Source organism: Gobius niger, assembly GCF_951799975.1.
Source record: "Gobius niger genome assembly, chromosome: 20".
NCBI classification, from domain to species: Eukaryota; Metazoa; Chordata; class Actinopteri; order Gobiiformes; family Gobiidae; genus Gobius; species Gobius niger.
In genome coordinates this window covers 26,333,369-26,356,129 of record NC_136871.1, presented here as the reverse complement: position 1 = coordinate 26,356,129, position 22,761 = coordinate 26,333,369, and the positions used below count along the sequence as shown (strand labels likewise).

Sequence of the window (22,761 nt, the reverse complement as noted above, 5' to 3'; positions counted from 1 at the left end):
TGTTTGTAAACAATAGCTGGAGGTGGGAAGCTAGAGTCCTATCTATTACCATTGTAGCTGTTGTCATGGTAACGATAAACAAATGTCTAACTGTTATTAGAAATATCAGATAAACCTTATTTTATCATCTCAAATGTCATTCCTCTTGTTCTTGCACATTAAGCTACACCAGGACCACATTTTTTAGTTGTAGTTTTCCACTTATAATCGCTAGTTTTAGTTTAATCTCATTTCTCTCAATCACTTCCTGCCTCCAGCTGATGTCACTGATGATGTAAGCAGCGAAAGGGTCTATATGCTCACAAGTAGCGAGATCCTATTTTGCAGCTTGCACTTGCTATTTAGCACCTGCCTTGATAAATGAGCGCTGAACTGCTCAGGACAGGTAATATCAGAGTGCTTCAGCAGTAGAAGAAGAAACAACCAAAGTCCACAGGATTCCTAAAAGATGCATGTATTATTTACCTGGTATGAGCGGCTCGGACTGTTTGCGTGCTCCCTCGGTGATGGAGCGGACCATCGGGATGAGGTTCTTCTTCTTGTCGTTCTGATGCTTGTGTCGCTTCAGTAGAGCCTCGCGAACTTTGACCCTCATGCTATCGTCCAGCTCTTGCGACGCCTCCTGGTGGTCCAACACCATATCTGCAGCACAAACAACAGGTTGTGCGCATTAAAAGCACAGCGCCAGTGTTTGGTTACTCATGCCATTTTAATTGGAAGTCTAGGGAGGTCGACAGTCATTATCCTCCTCTTAGGAGATTTGGAGCTCACAGAGTCGTGAAAGAGAACTGACTAATTAACAAATCAAATAATCATGCAAACAACTAAATATGCTGTTCACTTCAATAATCCCCAGTGAAGCCGTGCTCTTGATCAAAAATCTATTTCATAGTGAGTGAATGCCTTCATGGAAACAGGGATAGTGTCCAAAAGGACTGAAGAGGTCCATTACAACACCTGAAAATGTCTATGCTACGCTCTCCCAAGTTTTCTACTCGAAAATAACATTGGGATGTTCTCTTTGTCCAATTCTTCACGATGAACTCCTTCTTCCCCCATACAAAATGATTTAATGGATTGTTTTGGGGTGTAAACTGGCCTGTGTGCTCGCCTGATTTATCCCGTGTGATTATTTCCTGTGGGTTCTCTCAAATCCCTGCTTTAAAACAATAATCCACAGACACTGGAAAACCTACAGAACAACATCTGAACCGAAATCACCAATATACAGGTTGAAAAAGTGGACCAAAACTTTCAAAAGGATCTGAATCAGTGTATTGACAATGGAGGCCAACATTTAAAAGATATTCTTTCCAAAACTGTGTAAAATGAAATTGTGTGATAAACAAAAAATAAGACTGAAGAGTTTTCGAAATGTGTACAGATTTTATTTCATCTTCAAAAAAGGAAGTTGCCCCGCTCCACCCTGAGGTATGTGAGTGAGTGGCTGGTTGTGGCAAGAGGGGCTGATGCCGCGGATTGGCAGCCTCACGTCAGCCAGTCTGCCCCAGGGCAGTGAATGAATAATAACTACGGTGTAGCACACAAGCTTCTAATGCGCAATACAAGTGGAAGCCATTATAGTATCATTATATTAACCTCTTAACCCCCGTCTGAACCGAGCACATTTTATCCAGTTTGGCTTTACCCATTTCTAAAAGCTTCTTGAAAAAAGTGTCAAAATAACAACAAAAACGAGAAGAAAACAAGGATGAAAACGCAACAAAAATGTGACAACAAAAGCGATAAAAGTGCAACAAAAAAGTGGCAAAAATGAGAAGAAAGAAGAACACGAAAAAAGCTACAGCAACAACGCGAGGAAAAAGATCAGTTTAGATGAGTTTTGTAGGTCTTAGCTTTCAAATGAGGCGCTACACGTGGCCTATAGGCTGCAAACTTCCAGTCAAGAAGTAAAACCGAACTGGAGAAAATGCAAATATAGATTGAAACGACTAAAAGTTATCTAAAGCTGCATGAAAGCTAGTCTTCTCTCTCCATTTGCTTACTTTTGCTCTACGTTAGTAAAGAGACCTCCCCAAACAAACACAAACCCAGTTAGTTCTGCAAGTTTCTAAAATCCAACGGTAGCTCCCTCTCCTGATTTAGCATGTTTAGCCCTGAGTGCTCCATAATTAGCACGTCTGGTTTTCCTATTGAAAGGCCTCTCACTGTCAACGCCTCTAACGCCTCTAGCGCTCTAGCGCTGTCTCTGTGATCTCTTCAGGTGCATTGTCAGCTTTGGATCTGCACTGAATTTATGGACCCGCCTCCTTGAGACAAAGCAGTAACTCATTTTACATCAGATCCTTTTTCTGAGCGACAGACTCCAATTTACAGGCTCCTTGTGCCTGTAGTTTGTGTCCAGCATAGGCATGTTTCAATTGTATGTGTTTCGTTAGCAGAACCAGGATAGCGTACATACAATGTTCCAGTATCACTGACCGGGGCGCATCACTTCAGGACGGTTAGTGTTTATCTGTGCCATAAGAAGTCCAGGTGCTGTTGGCAGGAGTCACACCAACGGGAGAGGAGGAAAGGAGGTATGGATGGAAGGTGGGAGGGAGAAAGAGGTGGGCGGGCAGACAGGAAATGCCACTAAACACAATTGACAATAGAGGGTGGAAATGTTCAAATGAATCTTATAGAGGAAAAAAAGGCAATTATTTTCACGTCACCTAAAGACAGGTAACCTTTACATAAAGGACACGTTCTCCTGTAGGTGAGGACATGACTTTTACTCATGCATAACCTCAGCAGTGGCACATAGTTTTATAGATTTGCTGTGAAGGCTTTGTGTTTATTTGTGTCTTTGGGAAAGTAGATAAGTAACAATAAATCGTTTGGTACTTCAGTTTAAGCAAATAGGGCTTTGGGGTCAAGACCCAAGAATGTCTGAGAGAGTTTTCAAAATGAAATGAGCACAGAGTTTGTTTCTGCAAATAACAATCAGAGAACACCATGTCAACAACTTCAGCCTCTTGTTAATTACTCATTATGTTCATTGTGCCAATGACAACAAAAAGGCTTTTTTTATGGGTCTCCCATGTAGTTTGGAGGCACTCTGCTGGAAACAGAATTACATGTGATAAAAACAGGATACAAGCCTGCAACAAGATAAAAACGGCAAGCTAAAAGATTGATGGTGTCGTGATAAACGCAGTGCAGAAAGCCAAGAATGGGTCCAGTGATGAGTTATGGACGTTAGATGGATGCAGAGTACACTTACTTCTAGTTTAGAGGCAGACCACTCCAAATGATGGTCCCCAACAATAAATATATAATAATAATAATAAATATTTTTGCACACAACAGAGGTAAAATAGTTGTAAAATATTCAAAATATATTCAAAATATTGTTAGTTTCTTAAACCTCATTATTTATCCATCCATCCATCCATCCATCCATCCAGGTGAAGTAAAATACTAGTCAAGCTACGGGAATAACTTTATACCATGAAATGCCACCATATCTTGAACTGAACAGATTTCACTAAATAAGAGACCTCAACAGCTATTAAAATAGAAAAGTAACTACATTTATACAGAACATGATCTAAACAACATGGTCAGAAAGTTTCCCCACTCGGTGGTGACTGGACATTTTGCTGTTTGCAGAGGACATTGTAGAACCTTATTAATTTCAGACATTGTGATCCACTTACATCTAATATGGCAGCCCTAGTGAACACAGAGCACGACTGTTATTTTGATAGAAGCCGCAGAGAGATTTATAACCCACTGTGATGTTTCTCAGACAGTCAGTTCTTGTGTGTGTTTCTGCATATAGCTGCATAAAGCTCCCTGCGGCCTGTCTCCTCTCACTGCGGGTCATATCGATCCATCTACACTTCCTGGGTTACAGCCCACACAGCCCAAGGACGTCAGACGGGAGAAGGTATCGCTATATTTATCGCAAAACTTGGCATATTTTAGGTTTCGATGCTGCGGTGTTCTACGTCAATGCTAATATTATCATCCACACAGGCGGCAGTGGCTTTAGGCCAGACCTTTGATGGAGGCAGAACTTCAACTCAAGCAATAGAATGGAGAAGAAAGTCCTGGTTTAGTGTTGGTTTTTGCTTTGGTTTAGTTGTCGTTTAGTCCTGGGACTTTCTGTTCACTTTAAACAAGGTGGACTGGTCTGAGTTACACAGCCATCACCCGCCTCTACATTTTACAAAGCGTGGGCTCATAATATAGGAAAAATCCATTGAGTGGCAGTTATGTGATAAAAGAAATGCCATGTTAATAATTCAATAATTCAGCTGCCACCTGTTCCAACTAAGATCCGTAGGAGATAATCTATGGCATTGACAGCACAATACACCGACCTTTGAAGCAAACACCAAGTGTTTACACCACACACAGACAGAGATGCTGTAGAGATTGGTTTCCTTCATATTCAATAATAATTCAATATTCAATTGCCTTTTTGCTGACTATTTCAAACATGTCAAGGACAGTATCATTTGACAGTAAACTGAAATATGCACTGCTTAACTAAGAATCATGTCAGAATAGCTTGTACTGTAGGGGTATCGACTATATAAAATCATGACTTGAAATTGTAAATCTCCTAAGTGATTTTGCAATATATTGTGACCTGTGTATCTTGTATTAAAGATATTGCATCACCTAATATAAACACAGATCTATATCTCAAGGAATCTCAAGGAACGCCCACAAATGGTCACATGCAAAGCAGCCAGAGAGGGAAAACAAAGGGGGAAAGAACTACTCTTTCATCCACTGCTCCACCATTACTTATTACAAATGCTGAATAATGGATGTATTTCCTACCAAATAAAGATACAGAGACACAAAGAGGAGCAAAGTGGTTCAACAGCCCATAAATACACAAATAATGGAGGATACTGAACATAATCTAACGCTAGTTTTATGCTACATGCTAACAGCTAGTTCCCTTTTTATCGTTAATATTGCTGTTTGTCTTGTTTCTATTGTGCTGTTTCAATGTATAAATACATGTTCCATTGCTGGACTGACCTGCGATCTCCTCGATGCTGTCGGCGTGCATGTCGAGCAGCACGCTGCCGTTGATGATGCAGCTGCGCAGTTCGAACAGACTGTGCAGAGACAGAGTGGCCACGTACGGTTTACTCCAGCGCTCGCCCCCATCCTCCACGTCCTCCTCAAACTTCAGCCACCTGGAAAACACAAACCTCACTCATTTTCTTTCACATTTGCACAGATCCTAAATGTACCATTAAGCTTTAAGCAAACCGTCAGACTTTGTCCATGTGCTGTGTTCTGCTTTGACTAAATTCATTTCAAAGTCATTTCAATACAAGCTTTTAGAGCTGCTCTTGAATATTTTGTTGCACTAATCAATTCTGCGAGACACGGCGCATCGTAAAACCCCATTACCCTAAGATTGCTGAACCTCTTAAAGGAATTGAATATTATGTTTCTAATAGCAGATACAGACCAGGTTGTTTTCAGTGTTTCGATTACATGACCATTGAGTTCCAAAAGGCCTATTCATTTTACTGACTTGCACAAAGAAAGTTTATGCCAGTTTCTCACAGACACCGCTCTCCAAAGGGGTGGTGGTTGCATTCTCGCAGGCAAATGGCTTTAACGTCCCGAGCACCAAGTCACATGGGGCCGATAACGCTGACCATCCCAGTTTTCACTCTAATCCAAAAAGAAAATCTTAAATATTTTCATTATTTGAATTCCCAGAGTGTTCCATTGTCCAGTTCAGAGACTTTGCCGATAAATAAAGGCCTTCTGACAGTGAGAGTACGTGGATTATGTCAGAGCTTGGCAACAGAAAGCCAAAAACACTGCATTATGAAATTGTTTTTTAATTTGTTCTGACGCTCAGTCTGGAACTTTGAGGGTTCTGTTTAGAATGAAAATGATGTACAGTCATATCCTCCATACTTCCTCATGCAGCTCTTAGTTCTTGGGCTATCTGGGTTTGTAATTTTTTTTTTTCCTCCAATCCTTTTGCAATGATTTTTGATTATCAAATTAGTTTACAGTTAAATGGATTTGTTTTTTTATTGGCCTTTCTACTTGTTTAGATGAATCGGAGAATCCGAGAGAGTTCTGGAGTCGACTTTCTTATAACCACACATGACTCGCTGCACTTTGCTGTTTTCCCCTGTGAAGCCTTATTAGGGCAGATCCCCAGTGAATGTACTCAAAGATTTCTTCTTGTTTTCTAGTCTTGTTTCAAACACAATAGAGACGTGCTGATTTTCTCTTTTGTCCTCACTGACCTGGCCGTCTCCTTCCACTCGGTGTCTTTCCCGTCTCTCACACAGATCTCGTCCAGCTCGGTGAACAGGTCATGGGCCACGTGCTCTGCGTCCTCCTCTGTGCCCAAGATGAACTGCACCCGCTGGGACGGAGTGTCTGGGCAGAGGGTAGCCGACCATGGAGGAGAGACAAGACAAGACACGGTTAGACACAGCACAGTACAAAATGTCTTGGTCAGGAGTAAACACTGATACGACGACCACAGACGACTTTGAAGACGGTTTGGTCCTGGTTCAGCAGAGTTTTTCATAGGGTTCAAAGGTTTGGGGGTGGTCAAATGTTGTTGAGACAAGCAATTTAAAACCGGACATCTTCTAGAAGTCAGTAATGTTGTGGTTTTCAACAGGGGGTCTTGTAATATGCAATACAGGTGTGCAGCATTGCGATAAGGATATTATTGCTATATTTTACCAAACCGCTTCAACGCGGCATCTCCCATTCAATTTAAACATAAACATTCTGGGTATGGTCAGCATACATGACTTCAGAAAACACAAAATCAGCGCCAAAATAAGGGTAAAACGGAATTAAATTAGGAAAACTGAACTTTTGCATTTTTTTCTTTTAGGCTGAGTTGGTAAAAAAATGTGCCAGTCTCAGTCAGAGAGAAGACTTCAGCAATTTTGCGATGTAGTGTTCCTTGTGATACAGATATTGCATCACCTAACATTGCAATATGATATTTTCTATTCCTGAGTCACTAGGATTCTTGCGAAGCTGCAGGACCCAGGTTTGATTTCTGGACCATATTCCTTATAGAGCGCACATTTTCTCCCCATGCCTGTGTGGGTTTCCACTGTTACTCAATTAATCAAATTAATACATGCACAATTAGGTTCAAACATAGCTCAGGATAGGGCCCTGCTTGCTGCACTTCGGTTGCCCACCTTTCCTGCCAGCAGCATTGAAGGATGAATTTCCCTATGTGGACAATAAAGTAAGAAGACATATGGCCAGGTCTTCCGCCAGGCGCAAGGACAGCCCTGCTCCAAATCGACATTAGACAGCTGTCATCTGGCTGTTGCGCTGCTAGTGAGAGGGAGTTGCTTATCAAAAAGAGGTCAACTGGGTAATGGTTTATTCCAAGCAGCACTGAGCGCTGCTCTCCTATAGCAGCCTTCCATCCTTCTCCTCGTTTGCATTGCGCTGCCTTGTGTTCTTCCTTTAGCATTATGGCCTATTATAAGCTCTATCAGTCAAACTGAGAACTTGAGTTACTCAAGAACTCAACTGTCCGTGTCCGACATACATACAGTGGTAGGTCTAAATTAGAGATGCATGCATTGATAATTGATGTTACAGATCAATTATCAATTAAATCTATTAATAAACTAATGGAAAACATTTAACATTTGATCACTGGCTTGTCAACACTATCCTCAGGACAGGCTATTGTACATTAATATAAAACGCTCACATAAAGTGATCTGATCATTACAACTTGTGCATTAAAAATGTGTCAGTTATTCTTCCAGCATTTCATAAACTAAAACACAAACATTTGGCCTCAGTGGTGGTATTGGTTTAGTATTGTTATATTTGTAGCCAATATCTGATACAGGTATCAGATTGGAGATCTCATAGTGCACTCCTACGACTCCCCGATTATAATTACTAGCTAACAGCTATGGGTATGATAAAGCAGGGACTTCTTTACAGGAATAATATCAGTGTAAGTTGTATTACATTTTTGAAACAGGGATGGTAGCAACAGATACTTGGGCAAAAAATGTATGCAAATAGCCCCTGCTACAAGACACATCTTGGACAGTCAAAAAGCTAATGATATCTTTGGAGAACAGCGTCAGCTTAGTGTGTGAATGCGCCCGTAGTCACATGGCCCCACACATGCAGCTGCTGTGTGCTCATTACGGCCTGTCGATGGGCCAAGCCTGCAGGGACTGTGGCTCTAATGCATGTGTCTGTATTGACAGCTCAGCTCCTGTCTGAACACTGCTGAGCCAACTGTGGGCAAACGCTGAGCTGGGAAAGCCATGAAAGACTTTTACTCAAGTTCATCAAGTGTCTTTTTGGTAGAAATTGTGTTGGGGATTTAAAATGACCTCTGATGTTATATCTGTGTCATTTTAGTGCAGTTTGGTCGCCTGTGTTTGAATGGCTGCCCGCGCCCGTATTACCGTGGCTGGTGTTCTTCTCGATCTCCTCGCTCTGCTGTGCGGCGCTGCTTCCCGATCTCCTCTCTCTCCTCCGGTGCTTCGATCCGTGGGGTCTGTGGTGTCTGTGGCTCTGTCGGGGCATGCGCACCCCCACATACAGGGTCCTGTGGCCTGGGACAGGGTAGAGGGTAGAGGGTGAATACGTTTAGGAGAGAACAGAGCAGACCTCAAGGCATTGATCTGATTTGATCTCGTAGAAATGAATTTACAACAGTCTAACCTATTGTAATGGCAAGAGGCAGTAGGGTCCACGGGTCGCTCAGCCAGCATTTGGCTAGTTAATAACTACTGCTGATGTCAGGACATACTGCATCAAACAACGACTCAAGTTGATGTGTTAGAAGCTACATATATCAGTGACACCAATGATACCAATTTCACATTCTTTGTTTGAAATTAATGCTTATTGGCAATATTTTTAATGTTTTGTAACAACTGTAGTTTTTGACTGGGGGGGTTCGGCCTGACTACAAGGCCCCTACAAGGGGGGGCTTCAAGGACAAAAGGAAGGAAACCACAGATTCTAAATGGTTCAGAGAATCTCCTAATCTGCAGCTCTTGTGGGATGTTCCCGGTCTGTATCTCAAAGGGAGGAGGAGTGGTGAAGTGACCATAGATTAACATTGATTTCATCTTCAGCGCAGTGAACACACAAAGTCCATGGCTGCATCGAGAGAATCCGTTACTGAAAAAAGGTAGAGAAAAGAGGTACAGTGGAACCATTTGCTGAGCATTTACACACAGCAATGTGACCTTGCTTTTATATGAACAATAACTCCTGTATGTTACATTTCAAAATCTCTTCTCGTTTATTACTGTTACTGAATGCACCAGGAATCCTAAAACTTTCAGTGAAACATTCCCGAGCTTACTTTGGCTACATAAGAGAGTTGAACGATGCAACATATTGTACATCAATGTAGACCCAACATGCTATTTAAACAGTACATCATGTTAATATTCTATACTCATTGAAACTAATCATCGGTTTAAATCTTTGATCCTTTCACCATTTAAAAGATATAATATTTAAAATTCTTAGTGACAAACTGGCATAGGCATTAGTCACCTTTATGACACAGGATCCCAACAGCCCCTGAAGCTTATTAAAAGTGAAGTTTAAATGGATCGCACAGCTCTCTGATGAAAGAGGAAAAGGTGAAACAAAATACTCGAGATTAGGCTTATTATTTCTGCCCTTGAACAGAAAACCTGCTCATAGACACATAGACCTACAGAGAGCGATGACTCACCCATTCAACAGCACAGCGTTGTGGGTGATGCACACTTGTATCCAAAGACCTGCAGCTCATTTGATCAAAGCACAGATCCATGAAGAGGAAAGCTTGTCATGTTTAATGATCTCTCAGCACCTATGTTTCCTGTTGCAACCAGTGCAGATTTCTGACTTATACAGAGAGTTAATGAAATGTATAACGAATTTTATACAGGGTAGGTGCAGATTTTCTAAATTGACACTTCCTTAGAAATCAGTAATCAATGTACAGATCTTTTAAGATTTTTCTTTAAGAATTAGCGTATAAAAGCAGCCTCTGAGCTAAATGCTAAATGATATTCAGTTAGGTTTCTGCTTTTTGTGAGGACACATATTCAATGGCCACTAAATTTCATTTCACGGTAGCGCAGCTCTTGTTTCACAGCTAGAAGGTCCGGGTTCGATTCCCACCAGGACGGGGCCTTTCTGTGTGGAGTTAGCGTGTTCTCCCCGTGTCTGCGTAGGTTTCCTCCGGGTACGCCGGTTTCACCTACCACTAAAAACATGTACAATAGGCCAGGATGAATGATGTGTGTGAGAGACTGTAAGGTGGTGGTCAGAGCCGTTGGCGCAGACGTGTGCAGTCGCGACAGCGCTTTTGTCAAGCTAAAAACGTAGTTTACCACAACTGAGTATGGAGTGAATGTAATATTGTCTCATGTAAAGCACTTTGTGACTATGTCTGTGAAAAGCGCTATATAAATAAAGATCTTCTTCTTCTTCATTTTATGATATGTTAATCACAAAGGAAAAAAAGATAATGATATAAAGGCCTAACCTGGCTAACACCATGCTGCTGTGTGCGCTCGAATCATTTCGAAGCAGCCTGGGGACCATGGCCGAAATTTTCGCATGGATTTGGGAACCAATCACAGAACGAGGAGGGACGGCAAGATGATGACGAGCTATTAGATATACGGAAGCTTGTAGTTTATTTACGGATTTGAAAAAAAAAGTTTATTTACGGATCAAACATGACAGCAGCAGACGCTATTTTTCGATCGAGCTTTAGGCCGTGTTCTAAATAGTTTAGCTCGAAAGTTCACAGCGGGAACGTCATGCGTCATTGGATACAATGATACGATTGGCTGTGGCTACTGCAGACGCATGATAGACATTCCTAAACCACACCTCTCCTACGAGAAAATGAATTGGTGGTCCCCAGACTAAATATCACTTGTGATTTTAGTCTGGCGTTAGCCAGGCTAATAAAGGCCACGAAAAGAACAAATATCTATACCTCGACATACTTTAATATAGGGACTGGCTTCACCATTCATTTGTTTTATTATATGTATTATATGGGGATCGATACAGAAGGCATCTCGCCATCATGTTCGAGGCAGCCAGAGGGGGGAAATTAAGAGGGGGAAAAACTGAACTTTCTCCCATTTCTGCACCAGTACTTTAACAAATACTGAATTATGAATATATTTGCTTTTACTAAATAAAGATACAGGGACATGAAGAGGAGCAAAGTGGATCAATATCCCAAAACTACTTAAAAAAAGGACAATGCTAACCAGGAAGTTACGTTAGTTTCACGCTACATGTGCTAACGTTAGTGCCATTTCTCGATTCTACTAAAAAAAAAAAAAATCCATATAAAGACAAATTTGGCTTGACTTTATTTGTGTGTGAAAAATATGTTTATAGCTCACCAGAAAACAGCTAAAAGAGGGAAAACATGTGATTCCCATGAGAAACCCCTTGTAGGCTATGATGCGTTGCCGTTTGTATCTAAAAAACGCTCAATTTAAACAGACCCGGCAAGCTTTAGGTGAACATTTGTACATATTTGTAGGAACAGGCTCAGGTAGCTCAAGGCATTTCTGTGTTTTCTATGGAATAAACTGAATATTCTACAGCAAGCAAACATCCTGTATATTATTTTATTTTGTTCAAAGAAAGCACATGTTGCTCACCCTCGAGCTCCTCCTTCTCATAGTGGATGTTGTGCCCTGAGCTGGTGCCTCCCTGGTCCACCACCACCTCCTCGTCGGGCCTCTGCAGCAAAACAAAAGAAGAATAAATCAACTATTCCATCTGTACTTTAAGGGAAACAATGCAATGTACAGTAAGTCGGAGCACACGGATTGCCCACACTCGTCCTCCACTGGCACAGAGGGTACACGGTGTAGCTATAAACAAGAGCTGCCAGATCATTACATTACATGATTTGTATTGCAAGCAATTTTAGCGCTGAAATGAGCAGTGTGGGTCCCGTGGAGTTGTCTAGACATCAAAAACACAGAGGAACATCACCCTGCGATCAGTAAGTGGAATTTGTGGGTTTGTCTTGAGCTCTTGTAAGGAAGGCAGACTGTTTGGGATTACTCGAACATGCTTGAATGAAAGAACTCTGCGGAACAGGCATTTTCTCATAAGGAAGCAACTTTATTACATGGTTTATGGCAAAACAAAGAGCCAGCTTACTAGCCTTCAGCAGCAAGCAGAATGCCACAAATGTAAAGACATAAAAACAGGACGTTAACCAAACTGAGTTCCACATTGTCACAGTAAGCTCACCCTTCGCATTGCCAATCCAGATAGAAGAAACCGAACGTCCAAAATATCCTCACAAAACCAAATGAAGACAGCAACGCTTGAAAAGAGATCCAGTCATAGTGTAATGTCCAATCTTTTTCAAAAGCCAGGCGTCTCAGCTCTTCACTGATGCTGTAGTACTAAAGCCACACAACACACAGCCACATACAGAGAGGGCTGGCCAACAGATCGCTCTACCCTTTCCCAGAAATCCAATCAAACTTAATTAGAATAAATGGCCCAAATGCTACTGATGCTGGGAGCGGCGACTTTAGCCCATAAATTCACTTCTGTGTTTTGAGTCATAATAAATATATAAAGAGTAAAAGATCACATGTTGTAGTATTAGAAATGTACATATACACTTTTAGAATTCGGTATTTCTTAAAGGAATGGGCCATACTGAGATATGTTCTTACTTGAGCTTAGACGAGTTGATGCGTACCTGTCTGTACTTTGTGCGTGCGCTCAGTCACGCAAATGTTGTTAGCATTAAGCCTCTCCCAGCGACGCAAAGCATTTGTGTAAAACAGCTTCTACTGGTTTAAAGTTATGCAGCAATATTCAATATGTAACAAAAAAAAGTCATATCGAATAAGTTATATTGTATATGTTACATGTTAGCGATTCACAAAGTCCGGAGCATTAGGGCCCCTAATCGATCCCAAGATCAGATGGGACCCCCCAACAATGATAATTATTCTATTCAAAGTAAGTTGTGTGTCTTACACCTTACAATTGTATTTAATGTAACAAAAACCAACAGACTGTGGGCTAAATACGTATTTGAACAGGTTTCAGCAAATACATGCACATTGCACATTTCCATTCACACTCATTATTTTTCAATGTACTTGTGCTGAAGACAAGCTTTGGGGCCCTCAGTCACTGTAGTAACTGTACTTCTTAAAGTTGTTTTATTACACAGTATGGCTTACTTATTATATTACAATATTATTATCATAATTATATGTATATTATGAACTGTATGTCTGAACGTATTCATATCATTACATTATAAAAACATGCTATATATGAATACATGTGTTACATAACTGCACAAGTCGCTCTGAAATATTGAATGCAGACGCCCACTCCCTTTGAATAAATCTTACATTTCACCCAGACACTGGGAGATCAAGCAAACTCCACACAGAAAGGCCCACATGGTTCAGGGATTGAACACGATCGTTTGGGAGGCAAGAGCCAAAAACATTATATATTTCTTGAATGAATGTATTAATTTTGTTTCTTTGTTTAATTTGGGAGTCGCTACTCTGTAATAATGTAAGTATAATTTAATGTCAAGAGCTTTCGGACTACTCTATGGAAGACAATTGTCCTATAGCAACGCAGTCACAACTCACGGCCTGTGTGAACTTAAGTTAGCAGTCACTTCTCACATTCTCCAAAGCTCTGCCTCATAAAACACCCCACAGCATTAACAAACAGAAAATATTATACGCATGCAAAAGCTGGCGCAGGCTCGGGTACAAAGATATTGAATAGAGTCCTGGCACAGCCTTTAGCTCCTGCATTAACTGTGACCGGAGGGATTTCTCCTGTTTCTATGACGGAGCACTGCTGGGTCCATGGAGAGCTGTGGACCTTTAGACAGAGAGGAGAGGTTTAATTAGATGACACAATGAGGTGGGGCTTCATATGGCTTTATAAGGACAGACAATGGAGTTCTGCTCAAAAGGTTTTTAAAGTGCGTTCAGAGAGGAAGACGGTTGGGACGTCTGCATGTATTTGGTGTTTAAAGACAGTTTATTTGATGGGATGTGCACGGACATTGAGTGGTGTTGGTTAAGAAAAAGGCATCATCAACCTGTGTGAATCTGGTAAAACAACACATATCTTATTTGTCAAACGAGATCTGCTGAGTGCTTGTATATTGTGTCAGCCCCATGTGAGAAAATATGACAACACCTGTATGCAAACTTTGGTCGTCCACTCATTAGTCGAGCCGATTATCCAGATGAGGTAAACCACGGCTCACAAATGATCAGTTTTATTACTGTTGTGGAGTGCTTAGTGCACTGTATTACAGCACATAACGGACACAATATGCACTTCCTTTTCCTGAACTCTAGAGTGTATTTACTCTGTCAGCTCAAGTACTGCACAGGACACCTTCAGTATGTGTTGCCATTACTCCAAGTGTCTTCTGAAGTGTTTTTTGAAGCATGATTCGAAATGACTGAAGTGTGCTTTGTATCTTTGAACAGACTCACAGTGTTTTTGGGGCTGTATGTGTGCCCTTTCAGTCACTATCTTCTTTTCTGTAGAGCCCGATAACGCATCACTTTACAAAGAGACAATCTTGTCCCATGACTCTGATCTGAGAGTCACATGATCTATAAAAACACAACCTTACTGAATGAAAACAGCTATGCTGTTGTTACATTAGCATGGGAAAGTGAAATCTAGATACAGAAGAAAATGTATTTTTGAGTATGTGACCATAGCCACCTCTTTATCTACCTTGGAAAATCACAAGAACGCCATTAGCTATCTGAGTGTTGTTCCTACAAAAGTGTATATCTATTTTTGTGGTTTCTTCATCATCATTATCATATTATAAGATGATGTTTAGTGGAGTGTTTGAAGTGTATCCGACCCCTCAAACAGCAGAAACCTAACTGAATATGATTTAGTATTAGCACACTTATATATGCTAATTCCGCTAAGTCGTATCATAAGAAAAAGAGGCAGAGGTATTCTTTACAGCATGACATGGTGCGTTGTCATGCATGGAGATGATTTTGATGTTGTTCTTCTTTTTATACCATAGATCCACCTTCAGGGATCCTAAGGGGGCCGACCAGCTCTCTCCCTTATGATTCCAGGCCAAAACATGACTCCACCCCCTCCTTACTGACGTCACAGCCTGTTTGGGACATGGTGGCCATTCACCAACCATCCACTACTTCATCCATCTGACCATCCAGGGTTACACGGCGCTCACCAGTGAACAAGACTGTTTGAAAATGAGTCCTCATGTATTTCTGAGCCACTGCAGCCGTTTCTGCTTCAGCTTCAATGAACAGTTTAGGGGAGGCCGGATAGAAGGTTTATGCACAACTTCAGCCTCTGGAGGGTCCGACACCTTGATGTTCGGGAGACTCCAGAGGCACCAGCAGCTTCAAATACCTGTATGCTGCTTTGTAGCAGGTGTTCTCTTAATCTCATGTGTTTGTCTGGCAGAAACAGTCCTTATTGTGCCTTTATCTGCACAAACCCGAGTGTGCTCTGAATCATCCACAAATCTCTTATCAGTATGATAAAGGCATTCAACTATTTCACGCTTTTCATCAGCAGAGAGACCCTTTTTCTTTCCTATATTGCTTGAAAATCATGGTCTGCTTAACCTCTTCAACCCTAACGGCACCCGATCGGGGGCCAGTTTTGCTCTGGGCAGTTGGACGTGTTATGGCACATTTAGTTAGTTAAATTGGTGACCACACTGGCGTCCTGTTCTTGGGTCCCCTGCTGGGCCTTTGACTAAACCAGGTAGAGAGACCGGCCTTTCCTGGACCCCAGACGAGGCCCTCACACCTTTAGACAAAGGTCCCAAATGGCCCATCTCCCCAACAGCACAAAGATCTCCTTCTGCCTCCAAACGCCACCATGATTTCATTCCCATGCAAAGTGCCTTTTGGTGGCTGCATTAACATCTCCAACTGTATTACCATTTCTCTGTGTTTCTGGGCTTCCCTTTGTTGTGCATGACCCCTGTCCTGCTGCTCTGTCTGTGGCACTCACCTATAAAGGTAGTGCCAGGGCTGAGCAGAGCAGAGCTTACCATGACCCCGCGTCATGCGTAACCCTCTCCGCAAATGCATTTGTGTAATAAACTTCACATGTTGACTAGACAAACATCTCTTAAGCTTTATTAAGCAAGAAAATCCACAACAGACGCCACTGGACACAAGGGGGCGCCCTTCCAACCTTCTCAGTGTAAATGTGAGTTGACTTTCTTCAGAGTTAGACTTTAGGTCAGACACCATGAGTGACAGTAACATGACGCTAAATACAGTGAGCTCTTTGTTTCCAGTAAAAAGGCTGAGGCCTCATTGCTCTTCAGTCACAGACTGAGAAGTGAAGAAGGAAGTCATGGAGATTCTGCTTTAGACAGAACTTCAGACTTCTGCTGGCAAGCATGACACATAGCAACGCATGACACAGCTGAATCAGATAAAGGCGTAGTTAGTGACTGACAGGAACGTATGAGATGGATTTTGTGTTAATTTCAACGTTTTTGGCCAAAACAAAACATTTGATAAATGTTTGTAGAGGAGAGTGAGTAGCTAGGTTAGCTACTGTTAATAACATATGAGCTTTACATTTCTATTGAAAACGGTTAAGGCTATTCATCATTTTCAGGCGTATAAAATGATCCTGCATTGAAGCATCTTTGTCTGGATTAGTAAAGTCAAACATAAAAGTTTGAGTTGGGGGGGCCCAGGTGTGAGCGACTCCACCGCAGCTGTTTCCATAAACAGTTGAGCTGGTTGAGCTAGCTAGCTAGCTTCAGGTTAAACAGCGTAAAAGTGAAATAACTCCTGCCCACGAGTGCCGCATATCGGTGTTTACTTCCACGGAAAAGTGCCGGGTTAGTCCTGTTGTGATTCTGTGCTGATGTTGTGTCGTTGAGCCTGACTGAGATCCTTGTGATGTGATAAAAAACAGACAAAAAAATGACAAATATTTGACAAAAAATTACAAAAAAATTACAAAAATGTGATAAAAATGTCATAAGAAATTGACAAAAAGTTGACAAAAAAATGACAAAAATGTGATGAAAATTTGACAAAAAATCGACAAAAATGTGATTAAAAAATGACAAAAAATTGATGAAAATTTGACAAAAAATTGACAAAATCTGACAAAAAATTACAAAAAAATTACAAAAATGTGACAAAAAAGTTACAAAAATGAGTTGAATACCCAACAAAAAAATGATGGAAAAAAATCTGATGACGTGAGGAAAAAGATCCTCTCGGTTCAGGCGGGAGTTAAGAGGTTAAAGGGACTATACGGCGTTTAAAAATGTTAAAACTAAGTATTTTCCTCCCCATACATGTTCCAGACATGTCCCAGACATGTCCTAATGTGTAGAACGGTCACACACGTGCAGGTCTCGCCGAGGGGGGAAACAGAATCTTTTAGGAAACACAATTTTTCACTCTGTTTAGCCGTTTTCTGGCGAAATATAAACTTATTTATCACATCCAAATAAAGTCAAGTCTAAATCGGGTCCATATGGATGTTTTTCACATATGAAGCATGAACGTTAGCATATGTCGTATGAAGCTAACATTTGCTTCCCAGTTCATTGTTAGTCTCTCCATGTCACGGTATCTTTATTTAATGGAAAAATAAACATAATTCAGCATTTGTTAAAGCAACGGCGGAGAAATGGGAGAAAGAGTCACAAATTAGTTTTTCCTCTGGCTGCTTCGAACATGACCATATATGGGCGATTCCAAAGATGGTTCTATAGTTATGTCGTCGCATGTTAAAAAGTCATGTGACCACAGTGTTCCGCGTTTCCGTGGTGACACATTTATCCGTCCAGCTCTGGGACATCACTTCCTGAAGTCAGTGCTTGGCTAAGAGCAGCTGTCATTGTTTCAGGACATAATCTGCTCACACTTGAGACTACGAGAAGTAGGATTTAGCTACAGAAGCAAACTTACTAGTAATAGTTAAGTTGCTTCCATACAAACACTACAAAGATGTGGTTTTTCAGAAGGAAACCGTCACGCAACGCTATACTGGTGAAAGAGCTTCGGCTCCAGCTGATCTCTGCCATGGAGACATCTCAGAGCTTGCAGGGACAAGTCCAAAATGAGAGAGAGGAGAGGATCGCCCTGGAAATTCAGATCCAGACAGAACAAGAACGGAGGAAAGAGCTACAGCTGAATATTGAGGGGAAAGATCTCATTATAAACAGCCTGGAGCAAACGATACAAAAACATGAACAAGATGCGAAAAAGTCAGTTGAAGAGGCGATAAAATTCACAGAGAATGCGGAGGATCTCAGGAAACAGATGCTTCGGGAGATGGGGGAGGAGTCTCAAAAGAACGATGAACTGCAGAGAGATCTTGTCATGTCTCGGAAAGAGTCAGAAGAACTCAGAGAGAGCCTTAAAGCAGCGTTCGAAAGGTCTGAGGAGGCCAGGGAAAACGCTGAGCAAAGGCATGCAGAGCTGGTCAAAAAGTTGCACCAGAAAAGCGTGGTCAACTCGCAGCTGGAGAACACAATTATGGATCTCCAAGAAGCCTTCAAAGCAGCATTGGAAAGGTCTGAAGAGGCCAGAGAAAATGCTGAGCAAAGGCATGCAAAGCTTGACAAAAAGTTGCACCAGAAAAGCGTGGTCAACTCGCAGCTGGAGAACACAATTACGGATCTCCAAGAAGGCTTCAAAGCAGCATTGGAAATGTCTGAAGAGGCCAGAGAAAACGCTGAGAAAAGGCATGCAGAGATGGTCAAAAAGTTTTACCAGAAAAGCGTGGTCAACTCGCAGCTGGAGACGACAATTACGGAACTCCGAGAAGGCCTCAAAGCAGCATTGGAAAGGTCTGAAGAAGCCAGGGTCAATGCTGAGGAGCTGACGAACCAGTTGGACCAGAAAAGCGTGGTCAACTCGCAGCTGGAGAAGACAATTACAGACCTCGGAGAGAGCCTCAAAGCAGCATTGGAAAGGTCTGAAGAGGCCAGAGAAAACGCTGAGAAAAGGCATGCAGAGATGGTCAAAAAGTTGCACCAGAAAAGCGTGGTCAACTCGCAGCTGGAGAAGACAATTACGGATCTCCAAGAAGGCTTCAAAGCAGCATTGGAAAGGTCTGAAGAGGCCAGAGAAAATGCTGAGAAAAGGCATGCAGAGCTGGATTTAGAGTTGCACCAGAAACGCGTGGTCAACTCGCAACTGGAGAAGACAATTACGGATCTCCAAGAAGGCTTCAAAGCAGCATTGGAAAGGTCTGAAGAAGCCAGGGTCAATGCTGAGGAGCTGCCGAACCAGTTGGACCAGAAAAGCGTGGTCAACTCGCAGCTGGAGAAGACAATTACAGACCTCGAAGAGAGCCTCAAAGCAGCATTGGAAAGGTCTGAAGAGGCCAGAGAAAACGCTGAGAAAAGGCATGCAGAGATGGTCAAAAAGTTGCACCAGAAAAGCGTGGTCAACTCGCAGCTGGAGAAGACAATTACGGATCTCCAAGAAGGCTTCAAAGCAGCATTGGAAAGGTCTGAAGAGGCCAGAGAAAATGCTGAGAAAAGGCATGCAGAGCTGGATTTAGAGTTGCACCAGAAACGCGTGGTCAACTCGCAGCTGGAGAAGACAATTACGGATCTCCAAGAAGGCTTCAAAGCAGCATTGGAAAGGTCTGAAGAAGCCAGGGTCAATGCTGAGGAGCTGCCGAACCAGTTGGACCAGAAAAGCGTGGTCAACTCGCAGCTGGAGAAGACAATTACAGACCTCGGAGAGAGCCTCAAAGCAGCATTGGAAAGGTCTGAAGAGGCCAGAGAAAACGCTGAGAAAAGGAATGCAGAGATGGTCAAAAAGTTGCACCAGAAAAGCGTGGTCAACTCGCAGCTGGAGAAGACAATTACGGATCTCCAAGAAGGCTTCAAAGCAGCATTGGAAAGGTCTGAAGAGGCCAGAGAAAATGCTGAGAAAAGGCATGCAGAGCTGGATAAAGAGTTGCACCAGAAAAACATGGTCAACTCGCAGCTGGAGAAGACAATTATGGATCTCCAAGAAGGCTTCAAAGCAGCATTGGAAAGGTCTGAAGAGGCCAGAGAAAATGCTGAGAAAAGGCATGCAGAGATGGTCAAAAAGTTGCACCAGAAAAGCGTGGTCAACTCGCAGCTGGAGAAGACAATTACGGATCTCCAAGAAGGCTTCAAAGCAGCATTGGAAAGGTCTGAAGAGGCCAGAGAAAATGCTGAGAAAAGGCATGCAGAGCTGGATAAAGAGTTGCACCAGAAAAACATGGTCAACTCGCAGCTGGAGAAGACAATTATGGATCTCCAAGAAGGCTTGAAAGCAGCATTGGAAAGGTCTGAAGAAGCCAGGGTAAACGCTGAGGAGCTTACGAACCAGTTGGACCACACAAATATGGTCAACGCACAACTGGAGAGTCAGGTGTCTCAGGCCAAGGAGCTGGTGGAGCAGACACTTACACACCAGCAGGAGATGCAGGCTTTGAAGATGGCTTTGGAGAAATCTGAAGCTGAGATGAAACAGAGCAACGCAGGAGGAGGAAAGATTTAAAAATCTTACTAGTTGCACCTGGGTCATCATCAACTCGGAAAACAAGACTCCCAACGTCCCCCTACGAATCCCCAAGTCTAATCCTAACTTAAAACCTAACTCATGTTCTTTTATTTAGTGGATTGTTTTCATTTAGGACAGAAATAGGTAAAATTGTTACCTATCGCTGTCCAATTTCATTGTGCTTTGACAATTTCAAAGCACAATGAAATTGTTACTGTCCAGATTTCAGCCTGGACAGGAACATCGGTGCTGTTCTTCCTCTCCTCTGTCTTTTACATTCACAATGAGCAGGATCCCACACAAATGAAGAGTCAGCTCAAGATTTGGTAAAGGACAGCGAGTAAAGATTAGGCTGTGACTGGAGCAGGTTAAAACATTACGTGAGATGTAATGACTTCACTGGAGGAAACCTCTGTGTTCAGAACGGTGGCGTTTTTTCTTGGGGCTAACGGCAAACACAAAATAGAAATTAAAACTAGTGCAAACGAGCCTGTGCAAAAGGATCGTCCTGCAAGTAGTTTGAATTTCACTTAGTTGTTTACATGTTTATCCAAGATAAAAGCTCTTGCCTTATGAGCACTGGCGTTTCCTTTGGGGCAGGATTCACAGCGAACATGATGTTTATAACACGCTGCAGTGATGTCCATCTGAAACTCACAGTCCTTTACCAAATCCTGATCCTCTTCATTTGTGTGGGACCTGCTCATCGTGAATGTAAGAGATGGGGGAGAGGAAGTAAAGTGCCGATTTAATTGTCCAGGAAGAAATCACGCAGAGACACTGTGCCGATAGCCCAAATTAATTATAACTTAAACACATTCATTATAGATTGTTTATAGTAGCAGGAGTAGGAGTAGGAGTAGGAGTAGGAGTAGGAGTAGGAGTAGGAGTAGGAGTATTGGGGTTGGTCCATATCATACTGTGCACGGTAATACCGGTATAGATTTTGGACACCGGTGTAAACTTTCATACCGCGATAGATGACATCTTTTAACCCCTTAGAATACCTGAGCGCGTATAAGACCCACTGTTTTGGTCCGGGCATTTGGATGCAAGGTGACACAAGGGGGCGCCCTTCCAACCTTCTCAGTGTAAATATAAGTTGACTTTCTTCAGAGTGAGACTTTAGGTCAGACACCATGAGTGACAGTAACATGACGCTAAATACAGTGAGCTCTTTGTTTGCAGTAAAAAGGCTGAGGCCTCATTGCTCTTCAGTCACAGACTGAGAAGTGAAGAAGGAAGTCATGGAGCTTCTGCTTTAGACAGAACTTCAGACTTCTGCTGGATATAAGAGTTATATCATATTCTGAAACTCAAATATGGTAAAAGCAACAAATATAGGAGAAATTATTACAAAAAACAAACACGTGATTGATGCTTATAAAGGTTGAAGAAATATTCAAATATATGATCTGCTGTAGGTCATGGTTGTCCCAGTTCCTCTAAGTCGTGGTGGGTCATGGTGGACCGTGACAGATGTGGACAGGACTGTGGTAGATCTACTTTTACTTTATCTTTTATTGTTACATCCAGCAGAAGTGTAACGTTCTAACGCAGAATCTCCATGACTTCCTTTTTCACTTCTCAGTTTGTGCCTGAAGAGCAATGAGGCCTCAGCCTTTCTACAGAAAATAAAGAGCTCACTATTTAGCGTCATGTTACTGTGACTCACGGGGTCTGACCTACTGTGTAACTCTGAAGCCAATCAGATCACAGAGACTCAGAGTGGGCGGGGCTCAAATGTGACGAAACGCCAAGACCCAAGATCTGAGACTAAAATAATAAAACCCAGGGCTTAAGAGGTTAATGTCCAGAAGTTTTCCCCTTTACTGGGCTTAACCTGACCACTAATCATCCCAGGCGTTTGAGATTGATAGAGCCCTGAGACACAATACCATCTGGAGGTTCATTGAAAAACTTTATGACACTGAAATACAATTTGCATAGTCATTTGGAACGCAGTGTATGATAGGATCGAAAGTCGCTTCTCTTTTTTAAATTCTTTGACTCGAATCAATCGTGCTTTATTCATACTAACTTTTCAGGCGGTTGTAGTTCACGTTGTAGCAAATGCCTAATGTTTCAGTCTGAATGAAACAGATTTTTTTTTTTATTCATGGTTGGTGAAAGGGACAATAGATTTATTTGGTGAACATAGGCTAATGATTCGGTCTGAGAA

The 22,761-nt window shown here is 42.0% G+C and overlaps 1 protein-coding gene across 1 annotated transcript in view; it reads right to left on the bottom strand.

Annotated features, from left to right (window-relative positions):
- The window catches only part of slc4a8 (solute carrier family 4 member 8), a 46,893-nt gene that overhangs the window by 14,854 nt on the left and 9,278 nt on the right, over nucleotides 1-22,761 (bottom strand). The window contains exons 2-6 of the mRNA XM_079578964.1: nucleotides 11,670-11,751; nucleotides 8,430-8,579; nucleotides 6,252-6,387; nucleotides 5,008-5,168; nucleotides 466-642 (exon numbers count right to left, since the gene is read on the bottom strand). Coding sequence (XP_079435090.1) covers nucleotides 466-642; nucleotides 5,008-5,168; nucleotides 6,252-6,387; nucleotides 8,430-8,579; nucleotides 11,670-11,751 — 706 coding nt within the window. The remainder of the gene's footprint in view (nucleotides 1-465; nucleotides 643-5,007; nucleotides 5,169-6,251; nucleotides 6,388-8,429; nucleotides 8,580-11,669; nucleotides 11,752-22,761) is intronic.